General features: G+C 38.2%; 1 protein-coding gene and 1 long non-coding RNA gene across 2 annotated transcripts in view; one reads left to right on the top strand and one right to left on the bottom strand.

The window, feature by feature from the left end:
- The window catches only part of LOC130931882 (Na(+)/H(+) exchange regulatory cofactor NHE-RF2), a 94,659-nt gene extending 83,312 nt beyond the window's left edge, over positions 1–11,347 (bottom strand). Inside the window, exons 1-2 of the mRNA XM_057861067.1 lie at positions 10,820–11,347; positions 9,720–10,034 (exon numbers count right to left, since the gene is read on the bottom strand). Coding sequence (XP_057717050.1) covers positions 9,720–10,034; positions 10,820–11,026 — 522 coding nt within the window. The 5' untranslated portion in view covers positions 11,027–11,347. The remainder of the gene's footprint in view (positions 1–9,719; positions 10,035–10,819) is intronic.
- Positions 764–16,293, top strand: part of LOC130931884 (uncharacterized) — a 37,862-nt gene continuing 22,332 nt past the window's right edge. The window contains exons 1-2 of the long non-coding RNA XR_009067321.1: positions 764–1,086; positions 5,374–5,558. This is a non-coding gene — a long non-coding RNA (uncharacterized LOC130931884). The remainder of the gene's footprint in view (positions 1,087–5,373; positions 5,559–16,293) is intronic.

The following is a 16,293-nucleotide window of genomic DNA, read 5'->3' as shown; positions in this document are numbered from 1 at the left end:
TGACAGGAAGATGGATGCAGCCAAATACAGGAACATTCTGGAAGAAAACCTGTTGTTATCTGCACAAGACCTGAGACTGGGACGGAGATTTATCTTCCAACAGGACAATGATCCAAAACATAAAGCCAAATCTACAATGGAATGGTTCAAAAATAAACGTATCCAGGTGTTAGAATGGCCAAGCCAAAGTCCAGACCTGAATCCAATCGAGAATGTGTGGAAAGAGCTGAAGACTGCTGTTCACAAACACTCTCCATCCAACCTCACTGAGCTCGAGCTGTTTTGCAAGGAAAAATGGGCAAGAATGTCAGTCTCTCGATGTGCAAAACTGATAGAAACATACCCCAAGCAACTTGCAGCTGTAATTGGAGCAAAAGGTGGCGCTACAAAGTATTAACGCAAGGGGGCCGAATAATATTGCACGCCCCACTTTTCAGTTTTTTATTTGTTAAAAAAGTTTAAATTATCCAATAAATTTTGTTCCACTTCACGATTGTGCCCCACTTGTTGTTGATTTTTGACAAAAAATTAAAATTTTATATCTTTATGTTTGAAGCCTGAAATGTGGCGAAAGGTTGCAAGGTTCAAGGGGGCCGAATACTTTTGCAAGGCACTGTATATATATATATATATATATATATATATATATATATATATATATATATATATATATATTACTGGTGTCAGCAATAATCGATGCGGCGATGCATCCCGATGCGGGCCATGGACGATGCGATTCGATGCGGGCAACAAGCCGAATCGATTCAGCACATATTAAAATATATAAGTCCGTTCAAAAATCTTCTGGTGATGCAATGGATTTGGTTCCCCATTTGTATTATTATTCTCATGTTTACCTGTAGAGGGAGCTACTGTACAAGCAATGCAGGGGGGACGAGGAACCCAAATCTGCTTCCTCACGGGAGTAACATCACAGACATGCGCAATTGCTCAGTGGCAATCGAGAAAGCAGAGAGATAAGACATAACAGCAATGGCTGAAGCGGAGAAAGAGGGAGCGCGAAAGATTATTGACGCACCAAAGACATTGAAAGCAGGCATATGGAGACATTTTGGCTTCTATGAGGTTGGTGGGAATCTTGACCAAACTTATGCGGTGTGTAAAAAATGAAAGGCTGCTACTGTGTGTAAAAAAAAAAAAAAATAAGAAAGCCCTGGTCTCATTCAAAGCACTAATTAAATGCTGTGATGTTTTATTTTTTTATTTTTATATATATTACTATTTTCATTTGACTACAACCAGGAATGACACAAGAGCCTATAAAAAGTTGTTTAATGTCTGACCGCTTGTGTTGCCTCATGATTCACGAAAAATATGCTTTGCTTTAGCATTTTAATGCATCCCAGGCTTTAATGCATCGTGATGCATTGCCGAATCGAACCGAATCAAATCGTGGCCCTCTGAATCGAATCGAATCGAATCGTGGCCCTCCGAATCGTAATCGAATCGAATCGTGAGGGCAGTGCCGATGCACACCTCTAATATGTATATATATAATATATATATATATGTATATATGTGTGTGTGTGTGTGTGTGTGTGTACATACATACAAGTATGTATAACGTCTTCACCGACACCATATGCACGCGAGGCACTACTGGAGTCACTTTATATATATATATCAATATATACTGTATATATATATATATATATATATATATATATATATATATATATATATCAATCAATATATACTGTATATATATATATATATATATATATAAACATTTTTAATCGAGTTAATTACAGCTTAAAAATTAATTAATCGGAATTAATCGCAATTCAAACCATCTATAAAATATGCCATATTTTTCTGTAATTTATTGTTGGAATGGAAAGATAAGACACAAGATGGATATATACATTCAACATACGGTACATAAGTACTGTATTTGTTTATTATAACAATAAATCAACAAGATGGCATTAACATTATTAACATTCTCTTAAAGCGATCCATGGATAGAAAGACTTGTAGTTCTTAAAAGATAAATGTTAGTACAAGTTATAGAAATTTTATATTAAAAGCCCTCTTAATGTTTTCGTTTTATTAAATTTGTAAAATTTTCAATCAAAAAATAAACTAGTAGCTCGCCATTGTTGATGTCAATAATTACCCCATGCTCACTCATGTTACTAACCCATAAAATCAGTTGGACCCAAGCGCCAGCAGAGGGCGCCAAACACCAAAAAACAAGTAAAAAGCGGACATTACACTGTACTGTCATTTTAATCTGTTTGAGCGGGGCATGTGCGTGAATTGTGTCAAATATTTTAACGTGATTAATTAAAAAAAATAATTACCGCCCGTTAACGTGACATTTTGACAGCCCTAATACATAGATATATATATAAATATATATATATATATATATATATATATATATATATATATATATATATATATATATATATATATATATATATATATATATATATATATATATATATATATATATATATATATATACATACAGTTGTGGTCAAAAGTTTACATACACTTGTGAAGAACATAATGTCATGGCTCTCTTGAGTTTCCAGTTATTTCTACAACTCTGATTTTTCTCTGACAGAGTGATTGGAACAGATACTTTTTTGTCACAAAAAGCATTCATGAAGTTTGGTTCTTTTATGACTTTATTATGGGTTAACAGAAAAAGTGATCAAATCTGCTGGGTCAAAAATATACATACAGCAACACGAATTAGCAATTTCTTGTGAGTGATTATTGACTTGAACAATCATTGACTTGAACAAGTCAGGAAAGTCACTTGGAGCCATTTCAAAGCAGCTGCAGGTCCCAAGAGCAGCAGTGCAAACAATTGTTTGTAAGTATGAAGTGCATGGCACTGTTTTGTCACTGCCACGATCAGGAAGAAAACGCAAGCTATCACCTGCTGCTGAGAGAAAATTGGTCAGGAGGATGAAGATTCAACCGAGAATCACCAAAAAGCAGATCTGCCAAGAATTAGAAACTGCTGGAACACAGGTGTCAGTGTCCACAGTCAAGCGTGTTTTGCATCTCCATGGACTGAGAGGCTGCCGTGCAAGAAGGAAGCCCTTGCTCCAAAAGTGGCACCTTAAGGCTCGACTGAAGTTTGCTGCTGATCACATGGACAAAGATAAGACATTCTGGAGGAAAGTTCTGTGGTCAGACGAAAGAAAAATCAAGCTGTTTGGCCACAATGCCCAGCAATATGTTTGGAGGAGAAAAGGTGAGGCCTTTAACCCCAAGTACACCATGCCTACCGTCAAGCACGGTGGTGGTAGTATTATGCTGTGGGGCTGTTTTGCTACCAATGAAACTGGTGCTTTACAGAGAGTAAATGGGATAATGAAGAAGGGGGATTACCTTCAAATTCTTCAAGATAACCTAACGTCATCAGCCCGAAGATTGGATTTTGGGCGCAGTTGGGTGTTCCAACAGTACAATAACCCCAAACACACATCTAAAGTGGTAATGGAATGGCTAAATCAGGCTAGAATTAAGGTTTTCGAATGGCCTTCCCAAAGTCCTGACTTAAACGCCATTGAGAACTTATGGACAATGCTGAAGAAACAAGTCCATGTCAGAAAGCCATCAAATTTTACTGAAATGCACCAATTCTGTCAATAGGAGTGGTCAAAGATTCAAACAGAAGCTTGCCAGAAGCTTGTGGATGGCTACCAAAAGCGCCTAATTGAAGTGAAAATGGCCAAGGGACATGTTACCAAATATTAGCGCTGCTGTATGTATATTTTTGACCCAGCAGATTTGATCACTTTTTTCTGTTCACCCATAATAAAGTCATAAAAGAACCAAACTTCATGAATGTTTTTTGTGACAAAGAAGTATCTGTTCCAATTACTCTATCAGAGAAAAATCAGAGTTGTAGAAATAACTGGAAACTCAATAGAGCCATGACATTATGTTCTTCACAAGTGTATGTAAACTTGTGACCACAGCTGTGTATATATATATATATATATATATATATATATATATATATATATATATATATATATATACAAATATAGGTATCTAGGAGGACATGTCTCTGCACACTTGCTGCTTTTATTAAGCAAAACAAAAGTTACGTAAACTTTCAACAAACAAACGAACAAACAAAAAACTATTGTCCTGCGATGGGACTATTGTGCACATTCATATTGCGATGGCGATGTTCTAACGATATATTGTGCAGGCCTAGTATACGGTTTATAATCCGAGTGTACTAGTGCTTTGATTTACGAGCATGAAGAGTTTTGTATAAGCTGTTGCTATCTCGATTATTATGCTTTTCGTTGCAAGGGAAATTTTTATTTCAGTTACTTCAAATACGTCATGGTGGAAAAAAAAGGCACCGGAATACTGTTGCAAAAGGGAGAGTCCCGAGTTTCAAAGTATTTAAAACTACAATAGTAAAGGAGCTGCCAGTCGCAGATTTACCCATTCTGATGTCACTCACTAGGGCACACCCTTTAACAGGCCTTAATTCTCACCTGTATTTATAACTGTGTATCATTCAGTTTTCCACAATGAGGACAATCAAGAAGTCATGGAGTCATTTATAGGCTAAGCGTGCCGAATAATGACAAGATTGTCCCCAATTATTGCCAGTTTGCTAAATCAGACCGCACATTCCGAAGTTTTTTTTACCGCAAATCTAGACAAGAATTTAGTAGTAGTAGAAGAAGTAGTAGTAGTAGTAGTAGTAGTAGTAGTAGTAGTAGTAGATTAAAATACAAAAAAAAGGAACTTCTGCTTTTAGAACTTTTAGTGATCATGTAGTGATAAACCATATGGGCAAGTGGCTGTACTTAACAGATCAAATTTGCTGTGTCAGCATAAACAGCGAAGAGTAAAAATGCTGTAAAAAAAGATATATTAAGCTGCTAAACTGATACAATGACTGGAACAAAGATGTGGTTAAACTTTTCATCTGTTCTTTATTTAGAAGTTCGAGGCCGATAGTAAAACAAAAGAATAATTCATTAAGAATTCCTCCGAGGTGACTCACTGGAGTTCCTCACCACAGGTCACAAAAGGCAACCACATAGAAACATTTTGGCTATAACTGATACGCGTTGACACTCTTGTTGAAACAGAGCCAGTCACATATGGACAGGGCACATCTAAGTAGGAACACATGTGCAAGAGCATCTTTGGACTCCAGCTGAAGGAAGCGTTTCACATTTTTTATGTCAACACACATTTTAACAATAAATTTAGAGAGAGTTTGAAATGCTTGTTGCTGTCTTCACCTCAGAACAAGCAACTATGAAGATCTGTATAAATAACCGAAGATGAGCGTCAAATGGGCTTTTTAACAATATTTGTGTGCATTTCTGTGGATTTCCTGTTTTGCAGAATCAATGCCAAATCCTCAGTTTTCCAAGGTCACAGCGTCTGAACATTCTGGATTGCTGACTTCTTCTAACAAAACATCTGTAAGACCTTGAAAAAAGTCTCCTGTGAAGATTTGCATGCAATACGTGAGAAACTCTGTGGTCGTAAAGTGCCGCATGAGCTGGATATGGATGAACTAAAACAAGGTACACATGATGATTTTTAATATCCTAACCAGTTTTCAAATGTGGCAAACACCAGACGAGAATAAAAAAACTGCATGTATGTTTGTACTGTGAGTGACAACAGTAACTGTAATTGACAAGGGTATCTGACACACTGTTACGAGTTCCCGTTGTCCGAGAGTTTGAAGAGGATGCTCGCTGTTAGCGTTAGCATTAGTCTAATGTGAACGCAAATGCTATGAAGGCGGTAATGTAACTCTACGAGTTACATTTAGTGTGTGATGATCACTCAGCACAGACCTTTAAAGGCTAAAGCAACATTATACAGTGAGGCTAAAAAGTATTTAGTAAACCGTAAGAAGCATTTCAAGGTCCTGGAGTGGCCTAGCCAGTCTCCAGATCTCAACTCCATAGAAAATCTGTGGAGGGAGTTGAAAGTCTGTGCTGCCCAATGACAGCCCCAAAACATCACTGCTATAGAGGAGATCTGCATGGAGGAATGGGCCAAAATACCAGCAACAGTGTGTGAAAAGCTTGTCAAGAGTTACAGAAAACGTTTGGCCTCCGTTATTGGCAACAAAGGGTACATAACAAAGTATTGAGATGAACTTTGATATTGACCAAATACTTATTTTTCACAATGATTTGCAAATAAATTCTTTAAAAATCAAACAATGTAATTTTCTTTTTTTTTTTTTCCACATTCTGTCTCTCATGGTTGAGGTTTACCCATGTTGACAATTACAGGCCTTTCTAATATTTTCAAGTGGGAGAACTTGCACAATTAGTGGTTGACTAAATAGTTATTTGCCCCACTGTATCTTCTCTTGTGTGCAAACTGGCGTGACTGGAGACGACACTGGTGAGTTGGGGTGGGTGGCGCAACACGTCACGAGTGACACAACAAGACACTGCTATGATGCAGGCTAACTACACATAATACTGTATATGACACAATGTGAACATGTGACGGACACTTTTGCGCATTTTCGTCTCGTCAGGCGAAAATTGGCATTGGGCTCGTTATGTTTTTGTCTCACAAAACAGGTTTTTAGGTCGTTGTCGTCTCATCATCATCATGAAAATAGTGTTTGTCGATTTTTGTTATGTTATTGTTTGTTATCGGCATTATTGACAAAAACAATACTGTTTTGAGCACAAAGATCGGGTTGTTAAAGCTGACCAAATGGTAAACTATTTTTTTTGTTAATTAAAATTGTCTTAATTACGGCAAAAGCATTGAGATTAGGGATGTCAATGATCCGATCACACAATCGGAAATCGGGCCAACGGGCGATTTTTCAGAGGATCGGAATCGGGTAAAAAAGATCGGGTTTTTAAATAAAAAAAAAAAAAAAAATTCAAGGGCTAAAAAGTAGAAAAATAATCCAGAAATACAATGTCATTGCCAAAAGAAACAAAAATACAGTGGTACGTCGACATAAGAATGCCTCGACATACGATCCTTTCGACAGCTGACATGAAATTTGACTCGTCTTTTAAAACGTGACATGCTCGGAATACAATGATTTACAACAGCGTTACAATTTAATCGTTTTCCTGAAAGACTGCAGCGCGAGGGATTTTCTTGTGAGAAAAATCAATATGTGTCCCGAGAAGGTTAGTGCAGGTGGTGAAAAAAATGGAAAAAGGTGACGCTGAGCATTGAAATTAAGATGGAAATGCTAGAAAAATATGAACGTGACGTGCGCATTAGTGAACTGACTCGACAATATGGCCGGAATATGTCTACGATCTCGATGGTCCTCCTCCAACCTCCATTTGCCAGTCTTTATGAGTTAGACTGTTTTTGACATTAGGCTTAATCTTCGAGTTAGTGGGAGTTTAATTATTCGGTGGAGTTGATTTCAACAAATTCCATGAAGTAAGTAAGTTATTTATTAGTTTCAAGGCTCCAAAGTGGCTAAGCTAGCGCGAGTCAATGAGCCCATCCTAGCATGCCAGTAAAAAAATAACGTGTACGCATGAAAATCACCGATGACCCATGCAATCAATAGGTTTGGACATGTTTTCAGGATGAAGTTATTATAACTTACCATTGTGTGTCAATACCTACAGTATGAACAGCAACATTTATAATGCAGCAGCTCTGTAGGTAACAGGCTGCAGAGCGGAGTGATATTTTTTCCACTGGTGTGTTAATGTCGTAGCCAGCAGCAAGTATCCACAGTTTGTATTGTTCCTTTTTCTTCATAGGGAATTTGTGGAATCTCTCATTTGCCCATTTCTTCTGTCTGTTTCCGCAACCTCTAAACACATTTCACTATGTTGCCGTTCTTCAGTCAAGACTCCGTAGACTGATGCTGCATTCGAGGAAGGTGGTAAATAGGAGTTTTCCAATCTCCGACCAGGATAAGTATCATTGCAACACCGCTCGAAGTGGGGGGCCCCTAGTCGCGAAGTCAGAAAAAAAGCACCCTGACTTCAAGAGTTGCTTCAATCAGACGTCACTCGACAAAATGCGCTGCCCGTCGAAAAGCATACCGTCAACAGTAAAACTAAGGAAGGCAGTTTAGAGTGTGGTCTATGTACCTTAGCTGTCGTTTTTCCTCCAGTATTTAATCGCTTACGAGAAGCTATGTTTGCTGGAGGTCAACATGTCATTTGATGGCCAAAATAAAAAATGCTCAGAACGCTTTGAGTTCGCAACTGGTACCATCCGAGTGTGATAAGTCCAATTTCCCACCTTCCTCGAATGCAGTATGAGCACGAGTGGCCGAAGCACTCCTCTCTATTGTGGTCGCATTAAGCATCAAAAAAATAGTCCGGCAGATAAAAATGAGTTAAGGCAGTTTGGTGTGACCTTGTTTTGGCCGCGTGGGTATTTTGAACAACAATATACAATTTGAATTTATTTGACTATGTTAGATCTGTTCATATAGTTTTTTTATTGGCATGCTAGGACGAGAGCATTGACTCGCGCTAGCTTAGTCACTCCGGAGCACTGAAAAATAGCTAACAAACTGTACGGAATTTGTTGAAATCAACTCCACCGACTAATTTTACCCCTGCTAACTTGAAGATTAAGCCTAATGTAAAAAAATCTAAACTTCCGAGGATTACTATTGTTGTAACATCGGCAAGGTGATCTTCGTCAGGTTTTCATTCATTTATTTCAGAACTTGTGCAACAAAGCACGGCTACTATCATAGTCGACGCAAATAACAACAGAGCATGAAAAGAGGAAATAAAAATTTCCCATTCTTCCGCACTTCTGACTCTGTTGTCAGTCACACGGTGCGTTCAGGAACAGTATGCAAAACACAACCGCCACATTACAAACAGATTCGTTACATTATTATTATACTATTATTACGATTTGTATTAATAATTTATTTGTTTTGCTATGTGTAATTGCTACTTGTGATTGTATCTGCAGTATGTATGAAGAATTTTGCGTAGGTTTTGGGGCTGTGAAAATAATTAATGGAATTATAATGTAGTTTTATGGGAAAATCCCGCTCGACATACGACCATTTTGACTTACAAACCAGGTCCTGGAACTAATTAAATTCGTATGTAGCAGTTCCACTGTATATACATTTTATACTCAACAACACTCCCGGAAAAAGCGGGAAGTACTGTAAACAGTACAGTACTGTAACTTGTTTGGAACTTTTGTTAAAATGAAAAAAAATAATAAAAAATCGGATCGGGACCCTCAAAATCAGGTGACTCGGGTGCAAAAATATGCAATCGGGACATCCTTAATTGAAGAAGGCTTGTAAGCGATTTACCTATTAAGGAAATTGGAAAACTATGCCTTTAAGACCCTGCTGCTTCTACAACTAACGCAGAAACACTTTAACATGCACAGTCTTGAATCAAACATTAATTAAAACATGTTTTAATACGTTTAAATGAGTTTAAAGGGTGTCAGAGGGATAAAACTGTTCAGAAGCACGTTTTTTTTTTTTTAAATGGGGGGGGTGTTCATGTATTCAAGGGGAATTTCATTCTTGTGATATTGAGTTAGGTTTTGCTTTAGTAGCTCTGAGGGCTACAGTTTGTGGAAATTGCCATACATAACGACAGGAACATGGGAGTCCACTAACATTCTGTGCTATATTATTGTATATACAGTATGTAAGTACCACTATAACCCTATAATTATGATAGTAAGAATGAACCTAGTGATTATGCAAAGAGGTACATGTTTACCTTCTTGGCAGCTAAAGATGGTAACCTCTTGGTGTTCTTGGGCACCTGATAACTCTTACTCCTCTGCAGCATGGACTGCAGCATCGCAGAACCGTTCCTCCCATCTTCATGCTTGGTCTTGCCAGGGGAGGATGGGAGTGAAGTTGGGGCAGGACTGGGAGGATCGGGGGGTGAGAACGGGGGAGGCGGCTCCTCCCCGGGGACTGCCATCTCCTCTGTGGCTGTCAGGCGTAGGTTGCGCAAATATTCGTGCGTCTCCTGGTCCACAACCAGTAACCTCGTCTCATTGTCCACGGCCTTGATCCTCTGTACTACCTTTTGAGGGGAGACAAATTGCAATGATGGGTACAGATGGACACCTTTACGCTGTGTAACCAGTATAGTACATGAACTGCATTGTTTGGACTTTTAGTTTAAAGCAGAAATCTTCAATGGCATGATAGTAGGGAATTCATTATGCAAGTATGTTGCAATCTTCCAACATGTAACCCTATGTGACTTTGTCACATCCTTTTTTTCTGTCCGTCATCATAACCATGTGACACGTACCTTTCCGGAATGACTGTCAAGACACTTCCATACAACAGTCTTGATCAACAGGTTTGCAAACGGCAACTTTCATGTCCTTAGAAGTCTCTTATGTAATGTGCAAAGAGTCAAAATATACAATTTGTAGTAATGCATCCGATTGCGAACTGTCCGATTGTGTAATTCAGGCTAAATCTTGGTCACCGATAAACCACATAGAGCAATTTTACACTTTTTTTTTGGGGGGGGGGGGGGCAACTGAATGTTAATGATGTTGTAAATAGATCCTTAATAAAAATAAATAAAAATATGACTTAATATTAATAATACATCATTAAAATACATGTGTCACACAAATGAATTAGACAATTGCAATTTAAGGAAATACACTACAACATTAGTCTACATAATGGCCCACATATACTTATTATTGTCTTTAAAAAAAAAAAAAAAAAAAAGTAGCTTATGTCATGTTTCTCTAAGGTTTGAAATTTGAGTAAGTGATGTATTGATGGGTGAAATATGGGCTACTTACAATGCATTTGTGACAGTTTGTAAACCATATTGCATACCTGGCCGTGCGTCTCTCTCTCCACGTTCACACCGTTCACCGCAACCACACGGTCCCCCGCGCGTAAACCCGCCGCCTCTGCAGCCGAGCCGGGCTCCACTTTGCGGATAAACTGTCCAGTTTTGCCTTTCTCACCGTGCAAGTGAAAGCCATATCCTTGCTCCCCTTTTGTCATCACACAGAGCCGTGGTTTTCTCTCACTCGCCATGTCCTCTTGTAATCCCTCGGACAAATTGCAAGGTTGATCCTGTTCAAGAGTAGGTTTAGATCATACCTGCCAATCACGCACGCTTGCCACTTTGTCGGAGCAACTTCAGCTCCCCCAAAAGCGCCTTAAAAGTAAAACTAATCCACAGTTGCAATACGTGCATTCATAAGCGACCATTCCAGACGGAGTATTCAATTCCAAAATCCCGAGAGCCTCCAATGCAGCATGATGGATGTTCATGCTCAAGTGAGCCCAACTTTTCCCTCGACATCTAACCATAACAACAGCTCGCTTACAATTGCTCAGCCAGTGTGGGGCCTCAGCACCACCCCCCTCGACCCGAACTGGCCTGATGTTGCAATGCAATCAAGTGCACACAACCTAGTGCAAGACTGCCTCTATGTGGCACAAAGTACATCACACACGCACACACACAAAAAAAACCCCCATCACGTTTGACTAAAACAGTAATCTCATTTTCCGCTGTTAAAGGGGACCGCCGCCCCCTCGAAAATTAAAAATCCGCGAAGGAGGTATTTATTTATTTATTTTATTTTATTTTTTTTTCATTATTATTTTTTTTTTAGTGTGTTCAATGTATTTATTCAGATTTAACAGCATTTAAAAGCGATACTACAAATAAGACATGCCCCCCCAAAACATAATTAACTCATTTGCTCCCCAAAACGTATAAATACGTTCTTTTAAAAATTGTTTCAGTGTCCCAAAGACGTAGTTATACGTCTTTTACGTTTTTTTTTCTCACAAGAGACATCTCTACGTTCTGATCCAACTTAGCTCCAAAGCACAACGCTGAAAATCCATTTTAAAGCAATAAAACTGGCCACTGGAGGGTGGTAGCGCATTTGGTAAGACCTGCAACCCGATTCAACGGAATAAACGGCCGGGCCTTGCGGCCCAGGCGCCGGCAGAAGACGACCGAATGGACATCCAAGATGCCAGGCGCCGGATGACCGAGCAGAACAACCGGGAGAACGCCCGGGATGCCAGGCGTTGGACAACCGAGCATACCGCCGTTGAGTCCGTGCTACTTGCCGAGCAGAGCCCATGCCACAGTGCTCGGCCGCTCGCGTCCCCTGCACCCTCCAGTGTCCCGCGACTCAGCCGGAAACGCGCACAGCCAAACCAGTTCCCCCCCAGGAACACATGTTCCCCAGGCGAACTCAACCACAAAAAGAAAGACTCAAGAAAATCCATCTTGATGAGACAGACGGCGATGAGGGAAACGTTTATCCCGGCTGTTGCAGCCACAACAGAGTCATCTCTCATTTCAAATGTGTAAATAATTTGTTACTTTGCTTTCAAAAGCTCTATTTTTCTTGTTGTTTGTTATTTTGTAGAAGGAAAACATTATTCAGATGTTTGGGATGTCACAAAAGCTAAAAATAGCTGTGTTAAAGTCAAAGTTATGTTTGAAATGTGCGCTTTTCAAAAAGCTAAATTTCTCTGTTTTTTCATCAGAAATGGGAAAATTGCTCAAACTAAGCTATTTTCTAATGCTGATATCTAAAGAATGGAAAAAGATATGAACTTCCTTTTTTTTTTCTAGTGAAAGAACAGAGTCTAATCTTTCTTTTGGTGGGTTCTATTTTTATATAGCAATAGAACAGAATTTTCTGTGGGCCTTGCAAAATCAGTCAAAATCCAGTAAAACGGCCGGGAGTGAAGGGGGTTGCTCCGGTGAAAATGGCTGGGTGTGAATGAGTTAAAGAACAAAAAATCTCATGTATCTTTTAATATTTTTGTAAGCACTGCAAATATAATAATGATTATATACTGTAAATACTATATCTAAATATATGTACAGTGGTACCCATACCTGTCAACCCGAGGCCGTTGGCAATCTTACAAACAGTGACGTATGCCCTTACAAATTGGTGACTAATCTTACGTGTTATACAGCGTGCAACATGAAACAAAATAAAACTCCAGTTTTTAAATAATATGAATTTATTAGTAATATTGTCACATATAACCTGGCGTTATCATAACAATCAATAGCTTCAGCTACATCATGATTACTAAAATTTAACAGTGACTTTTGTTATAATTGTACTAGAGATGCACGATAATATCGGTCACCGATAATTATCGGCCGATAATGGCAATTATGACGTCACACAGATAATATAGATAAAACAAAATTCAACCGATAATGCAATCCGATAATTATATACTTGATTTAGCCTCCAAATATGCGCAATCAACAGTTTTGTCCAATTCTGTTAGTTTTAAGGAGGTGTTTTTGCAGTGTAGTAATGTGATATATGTTAGGAATGGTTTACTTTTAAAGGCATTTTTGTGCAACTTGGGTGTTTAATCTCTATGAAATTGTTGCCAAAAGCTTACCATTACACAATGTCATTGCCATTGTTTAGATGTTGGAATTTACTACTTGTTCACATTTGGTGTGGAAAAAAATAGCACTAAATTACATTTTTGCACAGTAACATTTGATCTTTGTATACTTTAAAATTTTACATACTGTACATATTTGAATAGAATTATCGGCGTGACATTATCGGTTATTGGGTGGAAGGGACAGGAAATTATTGGTTATCGATATCGGTTGAAAAATGTATTATCGGGCATCACTAAATTGTACAGTATGTAGCACTTTTAGCAATTTCTATCCTGTCTTTTGATGGCTGCACTTCATGGCACTTCCGCTCGCAATACAGTTTGACTTGAAGGTAGTTGTAGGTAGTAGTCAGGGAACATTTCTTTTGCTAATTCTGAGAAGTGATCAGCAATCGTTGCGGGCAAATTGTGTGCGGCGACAAATTTGGCAAAGTAACTGGTGTTACCTTTCATGTTTTATTAAAAAAAAAAAAAAAAAAATTTGACAGCAAAATTAGCAAACAAAGGCTTATAGAAACATTGTGTGTAAACGGCTATTGCAAATAAAATTGTAATTTTTGAACAATTAAAAAAAAAAAAAAAATTTGCTCCCATTTTTTTATTAGTTCCCTTCTGTCTACTTTCGACATGTGAAAGTTTTAAAACTGTTTCATCATTTAAAGATAGATTCAAGTCAAGATTTCGCCGAATTAGGAGTATTTTAGATAAAAAGTTACTTAAGTTCACTAGGAAGGTTTACTACAACAGAGCCTTTCTGAGAAGTCTACTGCTTTAAGATGGCGGCTGTTTACCAACACCGCCGAGTGTGTCATTTCACATCTAGTTGTATATACGTGATAGCTACCGTAGCATCAATTGGGCGTACATTGTAGGCTGTCGGCTACAGTCAGGAAATATTGGAGCCACCTAGCCTAGTATCACGTTTGCAACAGCGTCACAACACTCTTCCCTCCGACTCACTTCGTTCTTCTCTCTCCGTGTCTCTGACTTTTCTTTTGTCATTTAACCAACGTAATAACCTACCCACATACCTGTCATTTTCATTGTTGGTGTTGTCACTATTGCTCTAATCAAATAGACAGTCCAGATTTTATTGTTATGAACAAGTCTTTGAGTAAAATATAATGCCGGTGCCGATGGTGATAGTTAAATGGTTATACATATCTATATAAATGAACTAGTATGCAAGCATGTTATATGGCTACACATTCAATTAAACTTGGAGTATAGGGCTGGCAAGTGGGAGCCCTGACGCTGGAGGTTAACCCCTTGGCTCAAGTACCCAAATCTTGTCTTTTAATGCACAGTTAGGACACGTAGCAATGAGTGGTCCTGTTGCCTGGGGGTTGTTTCCCTATGGCAGCAGGTCCACAAATAACATTGGATGATGAATAATACACATTTCAATAATTATCACCACTGGCACCAGTAAAGCTGTTATTACATAAATTTTGATTTTGAATTTACAATCAATAAATGGGGACGGCGATAATGCCGACGATGATGGCGGTGGTAGTGATGGTGGTGGTGATAGTGTAATGATGATGACGATTTTGGGAAGTGACTGTATTTACATTGAATTTTTGTACTGTATGTATTTGTTATTAATTTTTGTTAAAGTCAACATTACTGGTACTATTGTTATTTGTTTTTCCCTATTCTTGCTGTCTTTGTTATTACTGCTCGAAATTGATTGATTGATTGATTAATCAATCAATCGATCCAACGGAGAAAAAAAACGTAATGCACGAAAAACGTACAGCTTTTGAACCTATGGCATTCACATTTAAAAATCAGTGCTCACTTGTACAAATTACGCCGAAACCGTACAACTTGACAGGTAGGGCGGTACCTCTACGTACGAAGTTAATTCAGGACCTTGTTTGTAAGTCGAAATGGTTGTATGTCGAGCAGGATTTTCTCATAAGAATACATTATAATTCCAATAATTCGTTCCACAGCCAAAAAACCTACACTAAATCCTTAACAAATACTGCTGTTACTATTCCAAATAGCAATTACAATGACCAAAACAAATAAATTAAGAATAAAAATCAGAATAATAATATTATATAATAATAGTAATAATAATAATACCTGTAATAATGTAATGAATTGGGTTCTAATGTGCCCGACTTTTTTTGCTTTACCTGAACGCACCGCGGGGCTGACTGTGACGATGAGCAAGAGCGCGCGGCTCTAATTTACTTTCTGTTTTCATGCTGGCATCGACAGCAGCGGACTCTAATAAGCGTGTTGTGTTGCACAAGTGTCATGCCGTATAGCGACCACATGAGGGCAGGATGAACTAAAAGTTAAAAGATTTTGTTGTCTCATTTAAGTCTAAGTAAACCACATTTTACTGTAGAGTGAACAGAGGTGGGTAGTAACGTATGGGGTTATATTTACTCCGTTACATTTACTTGAGTAAATTTTAGAGACATGTACTTCTAAGAGTTGTTTTAGTAAATCATACTTTTGCTTTTACTTGAGTAGATTTGTGAAGAAGAAACACTACTCTTAACTTCGCTACTTTGGGCTAGACTAGTTACATTTTTCCTCTTTATTTTACATATTACATTTTACTTTTTTTTTTTTTTGCCAGAGATGCATACAGTGGGTCTATCAGTTTCACCAATGAGACATCGCAACGACAATCACATGACTCCATTATACCAATCGGACTCAAGCTTGCTGTTTTTTAATCACACCGGCCTGTTCAATCACATGGCGTCTTTAAAGCACCGTATAAAAGACAGAGAGCTACCATCAACATGACTCCAAAGCGCTGATTTTCCTCTCTCCCAGTTTTTAATTTGGGACAAATTGACCATGGAAAACCGGCGATATGATCCTTTTAATTTCATAATAGGAAATACGTTTTC

This window comes from Corythoichthys intestinalis, chromosome 16 (assembly GCF_030265065.1).
Source record: "Corythoichthys intestinalis isolate RoL2023-P3 chromosome 16, ASM3026506v1, whole genome shotgun sequence".
NCBI classification, from domain to species: domain Eukaryota; kingdom Metazoa; phylum Chordata; class Actinopteri; order Syngnathiformes; family Syngnathidae; genus Corythoichthys; species Corythoichthys intestinalis.
This window is presented reverse-complemented; position numbering and strand designations above follow the sequence as displayed.